Source organism: Vigna unguiculata, chromosome 11 (genome assembly GCF_037176805.1).
Source record: "Vigna unguiculata cultivar grain cowpea cultivar isolate G323 ecotype 2 chromosome 11, ASM3717680v1, whole genome shotgun sequence".
NCBI lineage: Eukaryota > Viridiplantae > Streptophyta > Magnoliopsida > Fabales > Fabaceae > Vigna > Vigna unguiculata.
In genome coordinates, this window is record NC_140802.1 from 41,143,481 (window position 1) to 41,169,535 (window position 26,055).

The 26,055-nt window shown below is 35.4% G+C and overlaps 1 protein-coding gene across 1 annotated transcript; it reads right to left on the reverse strand.

The window, feature by feature from the left end:
- Positions 1–679: 679 nt before the first annotated feature.
- Positions 680–12,052, reverse strand: LOC114168609 (uncharacterized). The gene is made up of 19 exons (XM_028053495.2): positions 11,672–12,052; positions 10,930–11,033; positions 10,539–10,625; positions 10,370–10,445; positions 10,188–10,262; positions 10,027–10,080; positions 9,348–9,407; positions 9,134–9,250; positions 7,148–7,245; positions 6,866–7,074; positions 5,324–5,421; positions 5,015–5,118; positions 4,774–4,939; positions 4,357–4,479; positions 3,866–3,948; positions 3,426–3,567; positions 3,227–3,256; positions 2,579–2,649; positions 680–1,746 (listed from the first exon to the last, which is right to left on the reverse strand). The coding sequence occupies exons 1-19, from the start codon at positions 11,708–11,710 to the stop codon at positions 912–914; spliced, it is 2,571 nt and encodes an 856-aa protein (XP_027909296.1). The 5' UTR covers positions 11,711–12,052; the 3' UTR covers positions 680–911.
- Between the last annotated feature and the right edge of the window lie 14,003 nt (positions 12,053–26,055).

Below are 26,055 nucleotides of genomic sequence, written 5' to 3' on the forward strand. Positions count from 1 at the left end.
ATCAAAAGGTATATTTAACAATTGTCTTATGTTATACGTCATGTTGAATCTCTGGTTGATTAAATGAATGGGTGTGTGACTCTTTATTTCACTCATTCACCTTAGAAATTTTAACTATAGTGCCTCTTTTGTCTGCTGGATTTTTTCAATACTGGCTTTTAGTAATTTGTTAACACTTTCTTCCTTAACTCTAGTATTCTTACATCTATTTACAAAAACAATCTTCCCTTGCACTTTGGAAGGTTTCAGAGACCCCATGTGGAACCTATTATTCCCCCCAATCTTTAGCAAAATCCAATGGAAGCTTTTAAAATCAAGCAAACTTTTACTGTAATACAGAACACAACCCACCGAAAAACCTTCTCTTTCCGGGAACAATCAAAGTTGGAAACTCTCTATGGATGGTGTACACGAAATGATAACATTATGCCAAATTGTCTCATTTATATTAAAAAAGAAAATAGCCTGCATAAACTTCTATCACCGGTAAAAGCAATTGCTCCAAGCTACACATTGACCTCAAAAGACATTATCTGTTAACCATGTCACGTCGTACTAATTATAGAAACATTTACGTAGAATGTTAGTTATAAAATACGATGCACTTTTACCAAAATGAACGGAAATCTTACAATAGTTATCATACCAGATTAAAAAAAAATGTAGAAGACAGAAGAACTGAGAGAGAAGACCAGATTGAATATTCAATAAATGTGGGAATTCCCTATAAATCACTTGCAGGTAGAGGCAAAACTTCAATTTAATAAACAAGCTTAATATCTAATGATGCTGAATAACAGAAACAAAGCATAATGAAACAAAAATATACTGTACACTAATTTGTTGCATAAGCTTGGAGTTCATCCACATTTTCATACAAACAATGGAACTAAGATTTACCACTCTGCTCATCACTCTAGAACAGCAACCTCTTTGTCGACCCTCCAGTAGTTTGCATCGTTGAAGTCCTTCACAGCATGACTACCGTCTTCTTCAGAATTTTCCTTTTCTGGAACCTTTGACACTACGTTTCTTTTCAATGGTCCAGCTTCGCCAACTGTGCCTTCTTTGATAGCCTGTTCCATTGCCTTCTCGGTACCATCTAATTCCACACCTACAAATTCCACATCCTCTTCAAATAGCGAGGGTACCGCTACTGTTGTTGGACTGGAGTCAATGCTCCCATTAATTGAATCTGTACTAGTTGGCGATCCGTTGGAAGGAGGTACAGATTCCCCATTTGAAGGAGAATTCAGAAAAGGACTGTCTTCCTGAGGCTTGATAGGCAAATTACTACCAGACTCGTCATGATCCAGAAAGGGATTCCTACTTGAGCCAGAATTTTGCATATCTGATGGTTCAGCCCATCCCACCCAATCAGGCAAAGGTCTATCCCCAAACAAGTCATCATTATCTGGTGCTTCAAACCTGAAGAATCCCATATCATGTGAAGGACTTGTCTTCTCACTTTCAAAGTCTAGGGTGCCCCCATTCATGGAATCACTACCAGTTAATCCACTAAAGAAGTCCGTGTTTGAGATAGATGTACCATTCACAGTGTTTTTGCTGTCAGCCAATTCTTCATCCTCTCCAACCACTACCTCGTCATCACTACTGTTGCTACCACCATTTGAACCTGAGTTCAATTTTATCTCATCCATCATCTCAGAGGATGATGTGCCCCCGGGTGCATCACCAATTCTGTCATCTTGGAATGCAAACCAGTTGGAGTTTGTAAACAGATTACTGCATAAAAGAAAAACATCAATATTTAATGATGAATGAAATGAAAACAAAAACCACTTCGACTGGGAATTTTGGTTGATAAGACAGCAATTACAAGTTCTCTTTGTCATATACTATAAACAAAATAAATCAAGCAACAAGCACGGGCAGAATGTATTATGGCAGATGAGAATAACATTCGGAGGCAAACACAAGTCACACAACGAAGCAGAAATCCAAAACTTATATATCTTCATGGGTTATAAAATGAAAAATTACATTCAATTTCCATCATAGGATGTGAACAGCAAAAAGCCTTTCATTATTTACCATGACACCAAGTGATGTCAGTTTCAATTACAAGAACCACACATGGTCAATTGACTCGATCAAAAGACCAAATCTTCAGAGATCTTACTTATCATGAGATTAATATTTAAAATAAAATGCTAGCGTAATTGAATGTGTAACATTCAATAAAATGGGATGATCTCTGAGGAAGGATAGACCATGTTTATAGAGAATCTATGAGCACAAAAGAAAATAAATAATACAGATTATGATCCATAATTCTTCCATAAAGAATATATCTCTAGTTTGTGACTACATATTCTGCACTACACATCATTAAAAGTCCATAAAGAATTACGAAAATAATGGTTACCACATGAAATATGAAATGAAGTACACAGGAGAACCTAATAGTAGACAATGCACGTTTTTAGCTTAAAGGACATAACAAGTGAATGGTTTATCGTATACAGAGTGTTTTCACAAAATACCATGCTCAATAATACCATTAGATCAAAGTCTTCCTAATATGTGTTCCAGCTATGACAAAATGAATACTCACCTCCCTTGATCATCACCAAGTCTTAGGGATGATATGACCACTTCAGCAGAATCATCGTCAAAGTAGACATCCTGCATTTGATAAAAACAAATGAAGTTACTATCAAACAAAGAAAGCAAGATTACCAAATTATGTCACTGCTATTATCATGTGAAAATTTTAAGCAGAGGCCATAAGAGGAATTCCGGTTGTTATAGCTTTCACCCTTGACATGGGAAAAGGATTTGAAATAAAGATAAAAGGGATGGATATGTGACCTTTGGGTAGGAAGTTTTGCATTTCTGTAGTGTTTTGTCTTTTGTTTTATTTTCCAGGTAACAGGCATGATTCAATCTGAGATTTAGACTTTTGTAATGATGGTTTATCCCTACTTTCTGTTATAAAATACTTATTTCCTAGTTTCCTAAAGCAAAATGTTAGTTGATTACTGTGTAACTTTAAACAGGCTACGAAAATAAAGTAACTAAGGCACAAAACAATAAAACTCCAGAGCACAAAAACACAACAATTGTGCAAATGGATGACAGCCACAATGAGTGAGACAGTCACCTAATTTCTAAATGAGACATTTTTAAGCGCAAAAGTGGTTCTCCAAATCCCTGAAATTAACCAGATCAAATAACTCCAGTTATATTAAAAAACTATTACCTCGTCATCTCGATCAAGAACACCATGTTCCTGTAACAGTGATTACTAGATTAGTCCATTATTTACTTAGGTCACAGTCTCCAAGGCAATGAAAAAATGGGAAATTAAAAGACAAGGAAAGAGGGGAGGCAGATGAATCAAGATTAAAGATACAGCACATAAACATATAGAGGCTTAGAAGCAGCCAACAACTACAAACCTCTTCATTATCTTCATTTCCATAAATTTTGTATCTAAAAGCCTGGCTCAAATTATTTGCTAAAGCTGCAACATCATAGTCTCTGTCATGAAGGTCTTCATCATCACTATCCCTCATCCTATCTTGTAATGCAGTTGGGCGTCTTCAGAAAACATGAAACAGGAAATCAATAAAAATGATGAAGGATTCACAATATTCACTCCCCTATGTTTGTAATTTGATACACAGAAAATCGTGCCCCACTGAATCCTTTCTGCTTGAGAAAGATAATCTCACTTGCTGTCACAAGACTACTCATTGAAGAAATGGGCTTGGACCTTTTAAACTTTTTTGAAACCAAAATTTGCATCACTACCAACATCATGCTCAATAAAATCACTGAACCTCCCGTAATGCTTCTTCTAAGAATTTGGGGCTAGATAATTAAAATTAGAGCTTACCCACAAGCCCAACGGTGAACATTCTCAACTGCATTACGCTGCTGAAGAACAGTAGCTTGCCACTCATTCCACTCACTATTCTCCTACAAAGATGATTAAGGAAGATTTAGTTTAAAGAACATCCATGCCAACACAATTAAAATGCAAGCTCAACCTCACAATTCAAGGAACGGGGAAAACTATTCAATTTAAAGGAGGAGTCTGCCAGAACAAACAATATAATAGCAGTGTTTCAAGATCTGGGATCTAATGCTTCAACACTGTTAAACCATTTCTTATTTATATATTTATTATTAGTGAACCAGGACATTAAGCAGTCATCCAAATTCTACATGAAAAAAAAAATCCATCTTCAGAAGACTGAATTAGCATCTGCTAAGTTTTGAAGCAAAGCTGTCAATGATTCAATTCAAAGCGAACATAACAGATATTAGAAAACCACATACTAGAAAAACCATGAATTTGTCTCTGTAAGAAAATACAAAACTAACCTGCAGGTATTTCGTAATGTGGCTTTGGCTATGGGCCAAGTGAGCAATTTTGTTGAAAATTCGAGTAATATGTCCAATGTTTCCTACTCGTGTCCCCCGTCTTCCCGCAGCAGGTACCGTGGGCTGCAAAATCACATATATAGTTAAAAAAAGACGTTCTTGTAGACTTCACAGCATACAGAGACCATGCATAAAGTGCATATGGATATGTATACAGTGATGCATCTTTATTTTCATTTTTATTCAATAAAACACGAGTAAAATAAAGGTAACTGTACACTCTATCAGAAGTTTCATAAATCAATCAAGTTTCTTTCTACCCTAGGTTAAGTTATAAACTAGTGGCTTGAAAAAACAAACTGCAGAAAAGCTGATGACCAACTCAAGTCACATGTATCAGTTTCAAGCATAATTTACCTGATTGCTTTCAGCAGAAAGAATAGAATTTTTATCTGCTTGGATAAACCTTCCAACTAAATCACAATCTCGGAGCACATGATCAATGATGGCATTATATTTGCTCTCCAAACATGATGATATAATGCTTTCTATGTGATGGTGTAATGAGTTATTGTATGGATACCTGTATTTTAATACAAAACGTGTCAAGAGAAGAGAAGAAATCTACAACTCCGCAGAATTGAAAAACGTAACTTACTCAAAGAAAAGATCAATGACTCGTCGAATGGTTCCTGAGTTTGCCAATTCTTTTTCTGCCACTTCATTTCCAGTTTTTAAAAGTACAGCAATAAACTCCACAATCTGTAATGGATTGCAAATTGGTCAGAAAAAGAAAATACATTCAAAACAGGCAGCAGATCTTGATCCTTGCTCAGGAATATGAATGCTCAAAGTGCTCAATGAACAGTATCAATGGAACAAAATTCAATAATAACTGCCAATCAACAACCTAGTTCTGGAGGGGGCAACCATACCCATAAAATTTAAAAGAAAAAACATAACAAACCTTTAATCGATGCTTGCCAAGTGGAGGTCTCAATTCACCATACGTTGTAGGCAATATTTTATTGTCGGATGACACGTCCAAAAGCACAAGCAATTCACCTGTAGACAGCAAGTGCAATCTTTACGCCGTGATAGGACTGCTCAAATAAAATATATTTCGTAACAAGAAAATTGTTGGCATATCATTCTTCAAGCATAAGATGGACCCCCAAATAAAACCCAAGCAGGACTGCATGGTACAACATCTTTAAACAGGAACGCTTTGCTAGCCGTTGATGACTACACAGATTTGGAAGTGAAAGACTAGACTCTAAAGGAATATAAAAGGAAAATCAATAAATTAATTATTCAGGTTGCAGGTGTGGCAGTGGAACGAAAGAGATAATGGAAAAGAAAAAAAAAAAGAAAAAAGGGGGAAGAAGATACAAACAGAAGCAGCAATGTAAATAATAAAATAAAAAGCTGGTAGCAGGCGTTGAGGTGGAAATGGCTGCACATCTTTAAACAGGAACGCTTTGCTAGCCGTTGATGACTACACAGATTTGGAAGTGAAAGACTAGACTCTAAAGGAATATAAAAGGAAAATCAATAAATTAATTATTCAGGTTGCAGGTGTGGCAGTGGAACGAAAGAGATAATGGAAAAGAAAAAAAAAAGAAAAAAGGGGGAAGAAGATACAAACAGAAGCAGCAATGTAAATAATAAAATAAAAAGCTGGTAGCAGGCGTTGAGGTGGAAATGGCTGCACTGCAGTGAATCGTCCAAACAGGCTGCTGGTGGCAGTCACAGATCACTGAAGGTGCTGGAAAAGTCTGCATCTTTTGGTTTATAACTGCCTTGCTGAACTCTAGGTCAGGTTTTTTTATTTGGGCTGGGTTTAGGTTAGGTTGTATGACCCAACCCATTTTCGTTTTTTAATTTATTGAGGCAGGGTCGAGTTAAAAGAACCCATAACAATTGTTAAAAGAGAGGATTTTTTGCCTTGGGTCAGAGTCATAGTGAGCCGAGGCTTCTTACTATCAAAAACGGGTGCAGATCTGAGATGCAATTTCCTCCATCTCTATTCCACAACACCTAAAGTGGCCATATGATAGGCTGCATGGAAAACCCACATTGTTACCGCCATGCTGTGGTGGCCATCCAAAAATATGCTACCTATTTCTGCCACAGCAAACCCATGGCCAACTTTATAACACCTAATAGTAGCTATAATTTTGCAACGAAAAATGAAAATCATAAAAAATAGAAGTTCTAAACTAAAAAATATACAATGCCCTCGCCCCAATAAAAGAAGGAAAACACACAAATCCTCTATGTGGACTTCTCTTTATATACCTCCTGAAGACTATGGTTCACCTTTGGATAGTTTTCTTTGAAATCTTATTTTAACAAAATGATCATATATCTCATAACATGATTAAAGAACAAACTACAACCTTTTCACCATATCATACTACACATGCAATATAACTAAATAAAAAGAAGTCTGTTATCAATCATATAAACTGTCCACTTATGGAGAGATAAAACAGACTACACTTACCAAGTTTAGGTAGCATTGCCCCAATGGTATCTGGGTTTACAGGAATTGGTGGTTCATACATGTTTTGAGTTCGGAATGAATGAAAAAACGGAGATGGAATAGCTGATCTTTTGGGATCCAACAAAGAAATACACACTGAAAGTGAGTTGACAAGGCTAGACTTCGAATGTGAATCCTCCAATGCATAACCCAAAACTTTTGCAACAAAACTGCGAAGTAACAAATTTAGTTATCACTTCATAGACACGTGTTAGGAAAAAATAAAGCATTGCAAGACAAAACCTTGGACTTGAAAGCTTAATTGCTAGAGTAGAAGATGATGCAACTCGAGTTATGGTACACAAAGTTTCAGCAACATTGGCATGAACTTCGGGAGGACTCTGATTAAAAAACAAAAACACAGTTGTTAAATTATTTATATGTATAACAAAAGACAACAAGGGGACAAATAGCCAATAAAATTCAAGCACTTAAGTACAATTAAATTGGATCTTAGTTTCCAATATTTTTTCTATTTGTAGCTCCAAGAGGAAAAATGCCTTTCATGGATCCTACAAAGGTAAGCTCAACACCACAGCCTCTTGTGTTGAAAAGGCCAACATTTCATTCAGCTGGCCAAATATGCACTCAAACACTTAGAAAATGCCTAAATTTAAGAGTAGGACTGCAAGCAAGTTGAAAGAACGTAACAACAGTCATGCATAGAATAGCTAGGTGGGCTCAGGGTTTCAAATAGCACACTATAGAAGTGTGGAACTGCTCCAGCATGTTACAGGGGCTGCTGTTGCAACTGTAATAGACTAAATAGCTGGTGCTAAAGTAGTGCCATGTTGATTCTAAAAAATACCTTAGAACAGAGACACTAGGCCTTTTGAGCAGAGATATTTTAGGGATTTTAGTTTCCAAAATTGAAATCTATAGATGTAATAATAGTGAATATGATAAATAATACTTGGATATAGAAGATGACGACTGATAATTCCAATCTAGGAAACTTGTTTTTTTGATTTTTGTCGGTGTTTACTTGTATGGTTTGCTTAAGATGCCAGTGATATTTTGTTGTTAATTATTGATGTTATAAATTTTGAGTAATTTTTATTACTTTATAGAATTTATATGTATAAAATATTACATCATATAAACCATAAAAAAATTAATATAGCTTATGTATCACACAGTGCACAATCTCACTATAGCATTTTCAAGCTCAACCACCACACACCACTGTTTGGAATTTATAACTTTTAAAAGAGGATTTTAAGTCTAATTCAACCTCATAAACTTACTTGTAAGGTGAGATTTGCACCCACTTAAATATTATAATTTGGCTAAATCCCTAGTCAATGTGGGATAAACCACCTCAAGCAGAGAACGGTACATCTTGAGTGTGAAACTAGATATTTGTGAGTGATCTGATAAAAATCCAATGTGGATGACACAATAAGTCCAACAAACCTCACTAGGATAAGCATTGATACCGTGTTAAAAGTGTAAATTTAAGCTTAACTTAACTTCAACAAACTGGTTTGATAAGGTGAAGCTTGCACCCACTTATGTATTATAATATAGTCATATCTTCAATTGACATGAGATCTCCAACAAAAAAACATTGACTGGGAGATAATTTAGAATATCCCATAGATCATCTATTAATAAGTAGGGGTTAAAATAGGTCAAACTGTTTGTCAAGGGCTTAAGACCATTACTTATAAGTAATAAAACAATATTAGTTTATTTATAAAAAAAAGTTATATAGCAGAAGAGAAGAAAGAAACCACAACATTACAGGAATTAAAATGTAGTGAAATAAAAAAAAAATGCAACTTGTGAAGACACAAGAAGTTTTATGCTATAATTTAATTATAAATTATTAGTATAAATTTTACAATAATTATCATATAAATTAATATTTCTGAGATGAACAAGGCCTATTGGCCTTTTTAGTCTTGTTGGCCTAGTTAGGCTTATTGGCAAGTTTATACATCTTTCGACAAAACAGGCCAAGTAGTCATGCTTTCAGGTCAAATAAGACTTTTAAATAGGCCATGCAAAGGCTAAAAAATAAAAGGTTTGTAATCGGTAATGATATAGGCAAACCTAAGGCCTGCAGAAGCCTGGCCACTTTCTAACCCTACTAAACAATGGACAACTCCTACAGAACACGGTAAACTTTCTTAAGTCTAGTTTCAGCAAGGTGTATAAGCATCATGCAGCTAATCTGAAAAATGTAACAGAGACTATAATCACAGATATAGATGGTTTACTTACAGCTGGACTTAATTTATCAACAATCATCTCAAGTAGGTTGCTCTCAGCCAACCATTTCATCACATCTATAAAATTGGGATATACATGGTCATCAGCACCTACTAATCGAACCAAAACCTGTACAAATAACTTAATTTAGGACCCATTCTAGCACATCACAGTAGCAAGACCAAGATCTCAACAATAATAATATAACTGCTATATGAATGTTTACCTCCATAATAGATGTAATGCCTATCAAATCTACAAGTTGGCGGAAAACATGCTGATGGGCCTGCAGAAAGTATGCTGAAGATTGAATGATAGATGATATCACAAGGAATAGAAGTTCACATAAACAGCATCACTGAGTGAGGCTAACAACAAAAAGGAATAAGTTTTATATCCGGTAGTACTTAGCCGTCTCTTTAAAATTGCCATATTAAAAAAACAAAGCCTACTAAGAATGAGGTTGAATTGGATTCATTTTAGATATAGTAATCCTATTGGTAGGGGAAAAACGTTGGTGTAACTAATTAGAAATCTTTGATAATTTGGATTCATAATCAGAGATTAAAATATCAACAAAAAAAATTAGTTTATTTCATGATAAACAAAACCTCAGATAATGATTAAAAGGTAAAAAAAAAAATTTCATTTAATTTCTATTTTCCTCGTTATCCTCAAAAATACATTGATTTAATTTAAATAAAAGTCAACTGCTATAAACAACTCTATACCTAGTTTAGTAATTTTACTATCAAAAATTATTATTTTAGACAGTCCAAATAAAATAAATTGAAACTTCTCACCACACATGTTCAAACATATACTTATTTCATACAACCAATTATTGAAATAATTTCTAAAATTAATTCAATAGAAACACTATAAAAGCACATTGGTTTACTTACTTGAACATAATTCATAAGCGGTACTGTCTTTCGTATCATTAGACAAATAACGACCTGCAAAATTCAACAGTAGTTATCAAAGAGAAAGTGCTTCAATATAACCTCACAACTATTATCGACAAAGTGTCACAAACTAAAATTCAAAATTACCAAGAATATACCTTGCTAAAGTAACCAGCCAGCAAGGTACTATGAGAACGATCAGGCGCCAAGAAGGAAAATAATAAGTTCATGAGCTGCAATAACCACAATAGTAAACAGAAATTGATTAAAGCAAAACATTAATAAAGGACTTCAAATAAAAAAACAAACTATGTAAGGAATAATGTAGTATACTACAAACCTCTTCTTCATCCACTAAGGTCTTCAAAATTACATCAATTTCACATGTAAAGATCTCACAGGCGATGAATGGGAACCTAAATCATAGAACAATGATCATATGATAAAAGAGAAATAAGAGAGTTGAAACATAACCCTTCTTCAACAAAATTTCAATTACAACTGCATACTTGAAGACCCGTTTGTTTTCAGCATCCTCTGGTGGTTCTTCAATGATGTAGCGTAGCAATTGCTCCACCTGAGTTCTATCTCTCAGACTGAAAGAAAAGAAAAAAATAAAACCAAGACAACAACAAATAATTATTAAAATTAATAATTATCTTTCAGTTGAATCAGTAATGCATAATCCAACCTCAGATTTGTGCAATTCAGCAATAATACTTCCACTTAAAGTTAAGGTAAAATTGTGTACAGAAAATATGAAAAAGGCCACCAATAACAACCAAGCATTGGTTACACCACAAGGTTGGGACAGCTACATGCATCAAATGATCTATTGGACTTTGTCATAAAACCGAAAACATAAGCACAAGAATGGGGAAAACATAACCGAAAACATACAAGTTGATGAGTCGACTGTTTAAGGCCTTGCATTCTTGGATTATTTCCTCCTCATCCAGAAGTTCTTCCAAAGTGAAGTTCTCCTTGTCCAATATTACCTCCACCTACAGAACACCAGACACACAAAAACAAGACATTGAGCAAGTAAATATGTAAGGCGAGTTTTCAGCCGCTATAGAGTTTAACAATTAAACAACTACTTAAGCTACAAATTCTTCCCCGTCAATCACACGGCCTCCAATTACAAATTTTCGCTAAAGATCATCCTTGCATGAGAGAAGGTCAAAGAACGACACAACCTTGAGTAAGTAATCCAAGTTGTCGCAAATTTGCATATGAATTCAAATCTACACAGGTTTCTTTATTTCCTTCTTTTCTTTTTTATACAATTTGCAATAGTTTATGTGAATTGGCTTCCACCAGAGACTTTTTCATTTCTCAGTGAAATTATAGACAACAATAATTAAAGCACGTAAAACAGCAACAGCTGAGCTAAGCTGAGCTAGGTGGATCCCGACAACAGAAATTACGAGAGGCAGGTGGAAGAACAATTACTAGATTGCCAATTAAACGGAAAAGGAAAAAAGAAAAGAGCGTGCATTACAAAGGAGGAAAGTAAAACTAAGACTGAAACTAAGCGATGCTATAATTAACGAGAGCGAGAAAAAGAAGAAAGAAACGCGGTTTGAATTCAAGAATTCCAGTTAATTAGCAGAGAAGAAAGGGGAAAGAGAAAACTCACAGGAGAGGAGGAGGAGATAGAGGCGAGCTTCCAGAACATGTGGGAGAAGATAAAGGAAGAGCGAAGGAGAAGGTGTGTAGATCTGCGAGGCGTTGGCGAATCTAAGCGAGGAACATGGAAGCGGAATATAGGAACCTGAAAACCCTAATTTGGAGATTGAAAAGGTGCGAGGCGGTGGAAGATCGAAAGAAGAAGAGAGAGCGAAAGAGAAAGGGATAGAGGAGAAAAGAGAGAGAGGGAAAAAAAGGGAAATAATCGTAGGTGGTGGTAGCTACGGTACGTAACGGAAGAAGAAAAAGAAACGATGAAGGGGGAAAGAGAGGGCGCTCTACTAGTACAAATTGGGATGTACTCTCTCTGGAATCACAATTGCATTGCCACACAACATCAACACCATCTCCAGCTACATAACATGGACACATGCGTAATTATGTATGTACAAATGTATGTATTATGTATGTACGTCTCATTCTTTTTTATTTTATTTTCAAATGGATGTATCTATTGGTATATCGACGTACGCATACACCATGCACTCTACACCTACTGAGATGTTTATTTTTCTCCCACTATCGTTTTTTATTTCAAAATTCACAATCTTTAATAGGTTTTTCTTTAATTAATATTTATATTATTTTAATTAGTTCATTAAGAAAATATACAGCAGAGGCCTTTTTAATTTTTGGAAAAAATAGAAAGTTAAGAAGATTATTAAATAATCCGATGATATTATTACGAGGATGATATATATATATATATATATATATATATATGATATTTTTTAATTATGGAACAAGAAATAGGAATCTAAAAGGTATTAAATAATAGTATTATATGATACATCAATATTTTAATTCGGATCATATATTTTTTTACTTGATATTTAAAGATATTTTACTAATATTTATCAATAAAATATATAATTTATAAAATAATAGTACCTTTAAAAAAATAATAATTTATAATTTTTTATGTTAATAATTTTAATTTTAAATTTGAATTCATACAATAACAATCATATATTTATTATTTATTATGTTTTAAGAATTATTATACATTTTTCAATGCGTATACATATATCGTATCTTATTATTTTCAAAATAAATGTATGGACTAAAGCTAAGCAAGAGTCTAGTTTCTCTGTTGAATCCTATTAGATTCATATTGGGATTATTGGATCTGAATCCAACCTAATCTAACCGGTGCTTAGACCCAATATAATTTATTTAATACACATATTGTATTGGTGCATCATAATATGATGGTAAAAAAAGTTATAACAACAAATATTAATATAGTTCATTTTAAATATAAATAAATGAAAAAATATTTTATTTAAATTCTTTTAATTATTCAGGTAGTTTAGTATTTATGTTTTTATTATTTTTTAGGTGTTTCTATTAATACAATAATCACTGAAAATTTAATATGTATTTAGTTATCTTAGTTATTACAATATTTAAATAAAATTAATGAAAAATATATAATATATTTCTTAATATACTAATATATCATTGCTTATCATGTTAAATTTAAAAAATGTGTAAATATATGATAAAGTAATTGTTAAAATATAGAATTAAATTTGTACAACTGAAAGAAAAGGAATAAGATGAACCAAATCTTACACAAAGCACAAGTGCACAAACCTCACCCACAGGTGCATCACATGATTTTTCTTCTCGCGGGTCAACCTAGGAGACACGTGTCATGTGATGCACAGAGAGACCTTCTTCCTTTGCTTTGGATCACAGTCACGTGCGGGGACCTTAGCAAATTCCCGTCATCATGGCAGTCGTGCATGGAACATAGCTACATACATGCATCCATCCATGTTCCACTATGTTGTTATCATCAGATTCAAATTAAAATTCAAAAGTGTTTCCTGCAACAGAACTTACCATTAGTAATCCTTCATATTCAAAACATAATTATATTTTTTTGGAAAAAAAAAGTGACGGTAGGCATAAAGAACATATAATAAATTATTAAATATAATTATGTACATCTTAAATAATTTCAATCATTAAATATTATTGTATATTACAACTAAAAAAAGAATATTAATAGGAAACAATATCATACCTACTATTTTTCATGGTTGGTGACATCTTAACTTTTTTAATAATTTTTTTCACTTATTATGAGTTTTTTCACAAGTTTAAATACCTTATACTAATTAGTAAAAAGTTTTTTCTTTTAACGTTCCATTTAATTAATACACGTAATTAAAAGAAACGCCACATATAATTAGTATAACAACATAGTCTTGGAGTTCTTAACACCACTCATACGAAATTAGGCAACCACGATGCCAACAAAAACAGGATAATGGTTTAACTAAAGTATACAAATCTAAAACCAACAATACATGGGCCATAGCCCTAAAGAAAAGCCCAAAAGAAAACTAAAGTCCAATCCACGCGGACTATGTAGCGGAATTACCACCTCCTTGTTGTCCACGAGTGTTCCTCGCATATGCTCACACCAACAAGTTGATGATCATCGCAAAAGAGAGTACCACACAGCAGAACACACAACAACAAAAGTAGGGTAAGTTAGAGCACAAGAGATTTCATCCATCAAATCAGATATAATATACCATACATTCAATCAACCAAACATGTTATGACTTTTAATCAATACATTACGACACGACTCGACTCATCCGGATACATATAACTTGGTCGGATTCAGCGGACACTTGCACTTGTGGTGGATACCTCTGCTCACCCCCAAGCTATGTATTACAAGTGTTTCTATGAATCATTTTTTCCTCACCACAAGGTTAGCCCTTAATGAATTTCAGGCCTCCTGCTACTCTCACCACAGGAGTCAGTCCGCTCTAAGTGAGACTAACTAACCCCTTAGTAGGGATGGCAACGGGGCGGGGCGGGGACGGGTTTCGCTATCCCAAACCCATCCCCGCATAAAAAATTCATCCCCATCCCCATACCCAAACCCAACGGGTATCAAACTTTTTTCCCATCCCCATTCCCACCGGGTAACGGGTATAATCTCGTACCCATACCCGTACCCGTGTTCTAACTACTTCACTATTAATTTTTATAAAAGAAAAAAAATTACGGTAAAGAAAACATAATATTATGAAATATTCAATATTAGGAGGATTTTCTTTGATGCCAAATACCTTAAAATAAATTATAATTGTTTACATTTTATATTAGAATACCAAATAAAATTTCATGTGAACCAAAACATTTATTAAATTTGCAAACTACAACATTGATGAACTTAGTTGATAAAATTAAAAAATATTTCAAAAAAATATAAAAGGAAAACAAATATTCAAATTAAAATATATTTTAAATGTTTGTTTACTTCAATTTTTTAAATTCTAATGAATCTCTTTTTTATACACCAATAAAAGTTATAATATATCACTTGATCAAAATGACACAAAGAACAAATAATAAACATAATAATAAAAGGAAAAAAAATATTCAAATTAAAATATATTTTAAATGTTTGTTTACTTCAATTTTTTAAATTATAATAAATCTCTTTTTTATACACTAATAAAAGTTATAATACATCACTTGATCAAAATGACACAAAGAACAAATAATAAACATAATAATAAAATTTTGACATAGATTTTGTATCTTTTGAACTTCAATATATGTTGGATAGTGACAAAAAAATATTCATAGCAATTACATTAAATTTTTATATTGTAGTGAATAAAAGTTATTTATACAATTAAAGTGAAAAAAATTACAGTATGATTAATAGTGAGTTATAAAATAACAAATAATTAGATAGAATATATCGAAATATTATTCTACATGATGAAAATAAACAATAAATAAAAATATTAAAAAACTAACAAATGTGTGTTTTAGAAATAATTTGAGAGACTATCGAAAGAAATCGCACAAAGGAAATCAAATGTATAATTAAGGTATGATAAAATAAAAAATACATTAGAGAACTAATTATTAAATTACGTTTGAAGTGGTTAAAATTAAATAGAAATATCATTAGTGACCAAAAAATTTGTCATTAAATTACAAATAAATTAGTAATTAAATTGGTCATTAAATCAAGTATCGATTCGATCATTGAATCAGTCACTAATTTAGTCATTGATTCAGACAATAAATCAACTACTACCACCAATGATGAAAAATAGTGACTGATATGGGTTACTGACTAAATCAGTCACCATTTCATGTTTTTCTTGTAGTGAATTATCATATACTATTCCTAAATATCATTATATATATATATATATATATATATATATATATATATATATAATTTTAACCACTTCAAACAGAATTGAAAGTGAAAAAATTACATTATGATTAACAATGAGTTATAAAATAAAAAATAATTAGATAGAATATATCGAAATATTATTCTACATGATAAAAATAAAAACAATAAATAAAAATATTAAAAAGCTAACAAATGTGTGTTTTAGAAATAATTTGAGAGACTATCGAAAAAAATCACACAAAGGAAATCAAATGTATAACTAAGGTATGATAAGATGAAAAATATCTTAGAGAACTAAGAAAACTTTTCAAATATCAACATATATACTTAATGGTTGAAAAATAACGAAAATTATTTCAATGAAACAAAAGAGTTCTTCAAATTAAACAAAAATTAATAATAATAATAATAATAATAAGTAAAGAATTTTTTTATATTATCTTAAATTGAGAGTATAAACATTCTCATGTGAAAGGAAAATTTATAATAAATAAAAATATTAAAAAATAATATAAATATTCAAATGTGAGGCATAATATTTTTTTTATTAACATACATCATTTTAACATAATTACATAAAGGTTATGATAAGATAAAAAATATATTGGAGATGAGAATGAGTTTCATGACAAATGAAATAATTAAAAGAAAAAAAAATAGAAAAAAAAAAAATATATATATATATATATATATATATATATATATATATATAGGAGTTACTTAATTAATTGTGAATATTTTAATAATTTAAACGAGAATGGAGATATGGCGGGGACGGGTATTATGGCGGATATATGTACATCCCCATACCCATCCCCATACCCAACTGAAAAAGTCGGGGATTCCCCATACCCATACCCATACCCAGTCAATGCGAGGATTCCCCATCAAAACGGGGACGGGTTCGGGCAATACCCACGGGGACGGGTTTATTTGCCATCTCTACCCCTTAGAGTGTCAGGATGCAATCCTTACCTTGAATCCTTACCTAGTTATACAAATGGGACACCACCATGGACACCCACTAACAGGGGCCATGGAATTATGTCCCGACCACTGAAGCGCAACCCCAGAGGTCTCACCTAAAGACCCCCAAGGAATTACACGCTGACACAGACCAACATTCATAAATCAGCAATACAAGAACATTAAATCATGTTTACAATTTCATACCAACCCCTGGGATCAATTCCTCATACGTATCACATTTTGAATCCATACCACTAGTCATCACCACCCCATGAGTTTAGGGTCTCATCTCATATCAATACCATGTTACATTAGTTCCAATCCACTCATTCATTTCACAAGCCAAGTTCCCACAATATCCATCATTCACCATTCATGAATTATGTCACGCATACATAGCAATCCATGATGCATATATACATACATATACATATGTATCTCATCATAACAATCATACCCAAACAATTTCAATCATCCAAGATTAATCACGCAACCAAACATAGCACTGTCTCGCCCAACCCGTCGCTCAGACTGAAGGGTCTCGCTCAGGCGAGACCTTCTCGCTCAGGCGAGCCCCCTTCGCCTAGGCGAGGTCTCAAAAACAACATCAAGAAAGTTGTAAGACCCGTAGAATTTAATTAATTAATAAATACGGGAGGAGAAATAATTATAACATTAATTATGGTTGGTATGACGTGGAAAAGTACTAGCTCAAATGGTTGAGAGTACTTGATTATGTGAGAGGGACTTGAGTTCGAGTCCTATGTATGCTAACTTTTGATGTTATGGTTTTATTATTTAAATCTATGAAAACAGGTTCTTCTATATTATGATAATTGAATTGTGATTTCTAGCATGAAATATGAATTGGCATGATGGTTTGATATTGATTTGGCAATTGCATGGTTATGGGTTCAAGCCTTGGAGAGCTCACATTAATTTATATTTTTTGGGGCATTTTGGATTTGACTTGAATATGAAAGGGTTGGGAAGAAACCCTAGTGGTAAGGGAGCCGAGAGGTGGCTGGAAAGGAGCCTTATAATGGGTTGGTAAATGATAATAAACTCCATTCAATAAGCAATTTTCGTTTTAAAGCATTAGCATAGTTTTAGGGCACCTTTAAAAGGCTATAGTGAGGTAGAGAGAAGGGTTTTGGCAATCTGAAATTTGACTACAGAGAGAGAGCGAAAATTCTGGAGTTGGTGAGGTTTGGGAGAGATTGAGAGGCTAAAAAGAGAGGAACCAAGGAGGGCTAGCGTGCGAAGGGGAACTATCCAAAGTTCAAGGGTTAAAGCTTAAAAGGATCCAGGTTAGGGGAGCTTACACGTTAGAACTTTAATAACTGTATTCGAATTGCTGAATTTTACGTGTGTTGATGATTCTGTTCATTGCTGTTTGGATTTTCTAAGTTTCTGGAAAAATTCCCAGAAACCGCCTGGCGGGCTGCTCATAGCCGCCAGGCGATGCATGTAATATCACGTGGTTTGGGGTTCCTGTAAGGGGAACCGCCTGGCGGCACAATCTCGGCCGCCAGGCGATGCTTAGGGTTCTGGACATTCTGGGTTTTTCTGATGCACTGCCTGGCGACGATAAACTCCCGCCAGGCGACGCGGGGATGGAATGTGAGGTTTGGTCATTTTGAGGTGGGTTAACAGGATTGTGATCGGAGGGAAAGTACAAGTCGGTAATTAGAGAGGATCTAATATGGTACTTATGGAAAACAGTTTAACTAATAGTTAAGTTGGCTGAAACGGTGTTTTGAATGGGTTGGTGGAGAGTTTCGGTACTCATCGAATTAGGGTTGTGCTTGTAAGGGAAAACTTTGAGTGAAATAAGTGAGAGAGTGATGTAGGAACGGGGTTCTCAATCAATAGAGTTGATGAATGGGAGGGAAAAAAATCGGAAGTTGGGGTAAGATTCAAAGTTCGCAGAATGTTGGAAACAATGGGGGAGTTCCTGGAGAGTGCAAGAACCGCCTGGCGGCCACCTCTGAGCCGCCAGGCGCCGTATCAGCAAGGGTCAGATTAAATGTGTTGGTAGTGTGGGATAGTTAGGTGCAGTCACAAGTATATAATAGCACGATGAAAATGAGTGAAAGTGGTTAAAAATGTAGAAACAGTGGTTAAAGGATTACACTATCTAGTGTATGCGGAATTGAATTAATAAAGGCTTAAATAATTGAAAATGGTATGGATGACTGGACGATTTACATTATAGTATGATGGGCAAAATGAGATAGGGTTGGGGAGATGTGTGTTAGATACCTCAGCACAGGTTATGTGTAAGTTGTTGGGCAAAAGTTGGGTGGTTAATTGTGTAATTGATTAACTATTGAGACATAGAGGATTTTAAAGACTATACTATATCAGTATCCTAGTATCTGGACTGCGACGCGAGTTTTATAACAATAGTAAATTGACTTAGTGTAAAGGCAAGGTAAGGTATTTGGGAATACCAATATGGTAAAACTAAGGAAGCTTGAATTGGAAACTGTGTGGGTAGTGGTAAGGTAAGGACTCCTACCCAATAAAGGAATGACGATTCGGTTTCACGATTGCGGGTGATCATAAAAGTTATAGGATAGTAGGAACGTAACCCAATGGTGCGGATGGGGAAGGGATGCCAGACTGGGACAAAAACTGGAGTTGCGCAATACTGTCATGGCGCCTGGCTGTGGAATGGGGAGCGCCAGGCGATGGCAAGGACCCAGTGGGGTTCTGGACTGGATGGCGCCTGGCGGTTGGATAGGCTCCGCCAGGCGGCGGCGACACGAACAATGGCTCCTGAAACAGCGTCTGCCTGGCGGTGTAGACTGTCCCGCCAGGCGGTGGTTGCAAACTTTGTGAGTTTGAGGCGCTTGGCGCCTGGCGGTACGTGTCCCCCGCCAGACGGTCTGGAAGCTGGCAGCGCCTGGCGGCACGTGTCCCCCGCCAGGCGATTCGCACTGCTGCAGCTTTGAATTTGGATTGTGTATATGTGATCTATGTGGCGTCTAATGGTGCTTTAAAGGTGGGATTGCTGGAGTTCCTTCAGTTGTGGCTCGGAACGTATCCCTTGAGTTGTGGCTCGGGATAGGGGTTAAGCACGTGGTATTCCTTGAGTTGTGGCTCGGAATAACATCTCTTGAGTTGTGGCTCGGGATGGCGGATGAACACGAGAAACCCTTGAGTTGTGGCTCGGGTTGGCGAGCGTTGTCGGTATGAGTGTGCTGGTTGTGGCCAGTACGGATGGGTCTAGATAGATTGCCCTCCTCAGTTGTTGGCTGACGAGTTTGGTAGTCTTGGGACGATACGGGCTTTATTCGTATATGGGAACTCTACCTGACGTTGCGGTGTATGATCCGTAGCATGTTTTCCCGCACGTGCTCTATCGGTTGTGGCCGATAGGTATGACAGCAAGTCACCTTGAAGTAATCATCAAACGAAGTAGAACACGAATAAACGTATTGGGGATCAGATTATGGGAATAAAAATATAGGGCAATATGGAAAGTTAAGTTAAGTGTTGTGATATGTATGCATGTTGATATATATATATATATATATATATATATATATATATATATATATATATATATATATATGTTTATAGCTTTGTATATATGTGATTTTATCTGCTAAGCTTACCCTATCTGCGTGTGTGTGGCGATGATCGTGTACGCGGTACACGAGAGTAGATGTTGGTGATGCAGGTGGCCCTGGTGCAGCTTAGTCGCGGAGAGGGGATTGACTTGGGAAACTTTTATATGTATTTATTTGTTTTTGAAAACAATTGTAAACCCTGATGGGTGACTTGATGACATTGTGGTTTTAGTTTTGTAATGGACGCTCTAAAATTTATCCGCTCAATTAATAAAACTTTAAATTTTCCCGCGTTTTGGGAAAATGAGGTATTATTAAACGCGCTGTTTTATTTATTCCATTTATTTATTTATAAATTAGTAATATCCTGACGGGATGTTACAAAAGCAATGTGGGATCTCGCTTAGGCGAGACCCCTCTCGCCTGGGCGAGGTGCTCGCTCGCTCAAAATAAAAAGTGGGTCGCATAGGCGACCTTTCGCGTAAACTGGTTTGGGCGAGTCCCTGTTTGTCTCGCCTAGGCGAGACTGGCTCGCTTGGGCGAAATTAACAAGTCTCGCCACTGTTTCACCTGCCACAGCTATGTTTTTCAAACCAACCAATCATGTAAGGTATTCTCACGCATCAAAACGAAGGATTAATCCATACAATCAACAACCAACTCAAGAACAGTCCAAAACAGCTCAAAACTAGAATCCCTAACTTCCCGTACCTGGAAAAAGGGCTAACAAAACTTCGACACGGGACCTCGGAGCACAACAGCTCGAGTGACGGACTTGCAGAACTGGCAGAACAACGGAAAAACGGGATTAGTCCGAACTCTAAACGGTGAAATACGAAGAACAGCTTTAGGAAGTAAATACAGTAGGTTTAGAATCACTTACGTGGAGTAGAAATCACTACTTGGGCTTCTTGGGCGGACTGGTTCGAGGCGGGAAACAAACCCTAGCAAAGCTCTAGTGGTACAGTGGAGAGGAAGACGGCTGTGAATCTGAGAATGAAAGAAAGTGTGAGCGTTAGGGCAGCCTGGGTTCAGCTTTAACCTTTGGGCCAGCTCTTAGGCTCATCAGATTTGGGGCAGCCCTTTATGTAAGGCAGAAAAAAAAACAGGGCCTTACATTTTTTATTTTCAATATATATGGACAACTTAATAACGAAAAAATGTTATGAAGAGGTAAATAATGGTTTTTAAAATTATAATAATGCAGTTTGTGTTTCTTTTTATCATAAATGATCAAGAAATTTAATGTTATAAATTGGTGGTAAGAAAATAAATTGAAGGTGGGTCTAAAATAAGTTATTTATAGTTTTTTCATAATCATAGGCATGTCGAGAAAATATGCGAGTATTTGGAAAATCGTTTAAGAATATAGATGAATTTATAAATAATACTCAAATATTTTATTATTAAAAATATACATAAAAGTTTTATTAAACGAAATTACTTTATAAATCACCATTTCTAAAAAAATTTCATCTAAGTTTTTTTTTGTTATTTTTTTAGATTTTTACATTTTTCGTCTCTTTGAAGATCTGAACTTATTTTTGGACTTCTTATTTTGAAAGCAATGCATTTGTGTTACCAGAAATGTGATTATAGTAAATTTCGTTTTGCTTTTTTTTTTCTTGAGTTTGTGTTACTATAGGTTGCATATGATCTTTGAAAGGATATATGTGACCTTAGGTGGCTAAATTTGAATTTCTATTATTTTGTGGGCGTAATAGTGTGTTTAAATCATTTATTTATTTATTTATTTTGTAGTTAGAGTTAGGCGTGGAGTATTTGTGGTGTGTGAACTTTGTTTTTAAGCAAGGAAGCTGGTAAATTATAATATGATATGGTTAAATTTGTGATTATTGTTTGGATGATAATAAATTAGTTGTAGTGCTTGATTTTGGTATATTAACCTTTTGAATAGTTGAATTAAAGTGTTTGATTTTAAGTTGATGTGTTGATGAATATAAATTTTTGAACTGTTGTTGTATTGTTTAATTGATTTGATTTTACTGTAACGTGTGATATCTTTGATATTTTCGCTCAAGCAAAAATATAACAGAGACCTAGCCCATACTCTTTGCCAAATTTTCACTCAAGCGAAAGATTTATCGTTCAAGTGAAAATAGAGTTGCAAATAACCTTATTCTCAGCCTTATTTTCATTCATGCCAAAATAACACTATAACTTAACTAAGTTTGTGCCAATTTTTCACTCAAACTTACACACTTTCACTTAAGCTAAAATATTTTAGCTCGAGCAAAAAAGTATTTTGATTTCTCAAACTCATTGAATGTAATGGTTTTTGTAAATTCATTTTGAGATAAAATAGTTATATTTTATTTATATTCAAGTTTTTTGAAATGTGATATATGAATTGTGTGGGTTATGAGGGTGTGGTGACTTTTAGGGAAGGGAGTGTTATGCTAAGTTGGGTTTGGTGTATTGAATCGTGTGTTGATGAGATTGTCATAATTATACTAGTAACCAACTCATATAGATGAAGATATATAATTGTGAGGGTTAAAGAAGGTTTATGCAAGTTGGTGCTTCGGTATGAAACAAGATTGTACCACATATGTATGAGGAATTTACATGTCATACCTAGGGGGTGGGGGATGCTGGTTCTAGTTTATTGTTTTGTGGGAGTATGAGATAGTATAAAAGGTGTAAAAGTTTACTCAATACACGAGTTTTCCAAAAAGTATAGTCTGATGTATAAGTTTTAAGAGTCACAAGGGTTAAGCCTGTGGAGTTGTGTTTATATGAGGTGCTAGTGAATGCACGTGTTGTTTAACCATTTGGTTATTGTAAAATTATGATGAATTGATCATTGTCTCTATTATGAGATGTTGTGTAAGTTTATATGGATATATTGTGATTGCACTAACTTACCCTGCTTTCTAATTTGGTTATAAGATGTTCACCTACTACGATCGTATGTTATACATGAGCAAATGGTGATGCATGTGAGAGTGGTAGATAGTAGTGGGACTGTTGGTGGGCTTTTTGGAGTTATAATTGCATTTGTCTATAAAGTTGTGTTTTGTACAATCATCTAAATGTTGAAGTAGTTTTATATTTTGAAAGATCATTTATAATATATTTTGAGAATTTTGGAGGCCTGTAAATATAATGAATACATATTTATGTGCTTGTTTATGCTTAATACTAACATTGTAACACTCTAATCAGTAGTGTAATCATACTAATACAAAGTGTTACATTTTTTGTATCAGAACATGGTTTGAACCTTAGGTGATGTGTGGAAAGTGGGATGTTATGTTTGTCTTGTGGTTGTGTGCCTAAATGTGAAAAATACTTATTATTTATGCTTATTAACTCCTATTATTTGTTTTCATTCATGTGCTTTTGTGTTATTTCAAGAAAAAGATGTAAGAGTTTTATGCATTCTTTTAAGTTAGGTATAACTAAATTTTTTGGGATTATTGTGTAGGAAAATGAAAGATTGGAAAAGTTTAGAGAGTTATATGTCACGACCATCTCGCCCAACGAGGGTACCACCATTCGCCTAGTAAGAAGTTTGTCTTACCCAGTGAGATAAAGCAGTTGGAAGTGAGACAAAAGTTATATCTCGCCCAACAAGAGTTTATGCTAGCTCAACGAAAAGAAAATTTCTGAACTAGGTTAAGGTGTTGAGAATTAAATGAAAAAAAGGAGTTATTGGTGTGTGAATACATAAGAAACTTATATTTCGATCAAAGGCAATTCAAGGGCATAAAAACTTAGTTTTTCTACATTCACTCCATTAATTTCATCCAACTTGTATGTTGTAGATGCATTGGAATAATTAAACTTTCATTTCATTAGGGTTGGATGTAATGAACTCATATTCTATGTAACTTTTTTGATGCAATATAATTTCTTTCGTTATTCATGTTATGTACCACACATAACCAAACTCAATCAAATAAGTAAAAAATGCATCAAAGCAGCCAAGTATTCAACCTAGGCCGAGTCAGTCTAACTTATACCGGACCTGGTCAATTTAACCATATAAATGATAAACCTCACGAACATGCCAGCGACAACCCAAGTACACGACCTGGGCCGCCATGGTCTCGAATTTAACTGAACAAAGGCTAAAGTAACAACAAAATGGCCAACACGGATAGTACACGGCCAAGGACGACATTCGACAAGCCAAGAAGTAAACGGATCAGACCGCTCTCGAAGACTTAGTAAAATGGAGGTCCCCGCATTCGATGGACCTTAGGGGCCTGGGTTAGGGCCCAGGCCCACTAATAACCCAGGCTAGGGCCCAAGCCAAGGCCCGGCCCATTGGATAAACGAACATCATTAATGCTCTATAAATACGCATGGACCCCACGAATTAAAGGTACGCATTCATTAATCACTGATTTGACTTTCTGAGAGCTTTGACTTACTTGAGCTTCGAAGACTCTTCTGCAAGTAACCCCTCCTGGATTCAAGCTGACATGTATCAACCGGGGAGAGACCAACTGAAGAAATAGCGGACTACGTGATAAGGTGACACTTGTGCCTAACTCATCTTATTTGTTCTCTGCAGGAACAATTGGCGCCCACCGTGGGGCACGAGACGAACACCTTTAGTACCCGTTTTTCTCTGAAGATGGTTTCCACCCGTAGCAAAGCTGGAGTGAACAAGCAAGCGGATGCTGGTCCCTCTGGACCTCCTGGCATCACCCCTGATCTGGCCGCCATCCTAGACGACCAAGCAAAGATGCAACAAGAACTCGCGAATTTAAAGAAACGCAACGCTGATGAAATGGAGGCATTGAGGCAAGAGAACTCTCGCCTGAGGCGAAGGATCGAGGCTGATCCCAATCTGAAGGGAAAAGCCAAAGAAACTTCTGAAGATGTGAAGTATCCGGCCTTCCAACCCACAGAGGAAGAAAGTGAATACAACCCCACCCCTCACACCTTCACCACCACTCAACAAACACTCGTTACCTCTACCCATCCCCATCACTTCCCATCTGGTCAACCGAGGCTTACTGCACCCCCAACCCCCGCCGCTACCCTCCCTACCACCCAGATCCCCTACAACATACCCACCACCCTACACACCACACATATTCCACCATACAACCCACAATATCTTCTGACAACCCACATCCCCCCTCACAACCTAACCTCCACCTTCCCCGCTATGATCAACCATCCCATCCACCCATCACTTAGCCATGAAGTTCCATTCCCCATCCGGCGACATCCTTACCATCCACTGCGACCAGCGCTTGGCACGAGAATGCTACATGGCCAGCTTGCGACCACAACTACCAATCCAACAAACCAACCATATCGAGAGACCCCCTAGCTCCAGCATAGCCCTATCTGGCGAAGATCTTGACCCCATAATAGGCCGGGATGTTCGCCTCGAACCAGTTGAGGACACCTCTCCTCTACAACTTCCCAATGGTCACTCTATTAACCTAGGCACCGGTTTAAACTTTGACGAGCGTGCCACCATCACACCCATCCTTATCAACAACACCGATCTTTTCGCCTGGTCGGCCGCCGACCTCCCTGGAGTGGACCCCCAGGTGGCATCCCACAAACTATCCATATACAAAGAAGCCCGCTATGTAT

What these genes read in the sequence shown, in the direction of transcription:
- LOC114168609 (XM_028053495.2), bottom strand. Translation starts at nt 11,710, where the DNA reads ATGTTCTGGAAGCTCGCCTCTATCTCCTCCTCCTCTCCT. An exon ending in GAAAACAAACGGGTCTTCAA is followed by an intron (nt 10,446 to 10,538) that starts GTATGCAGTTGT and finishes TCTATGATTTAG; the next exon opens with GTTCCCATTCATCGCCTGTG. An exon ending in CGCTTATGAATTATGTTCAA is followed by an intron (nt 9,408 to 10,026) that starts GTAAGTAAACCA and finishes TACTTTCTGCAG; the next exon opens with GCCCATCAGCATGTTTTCCG.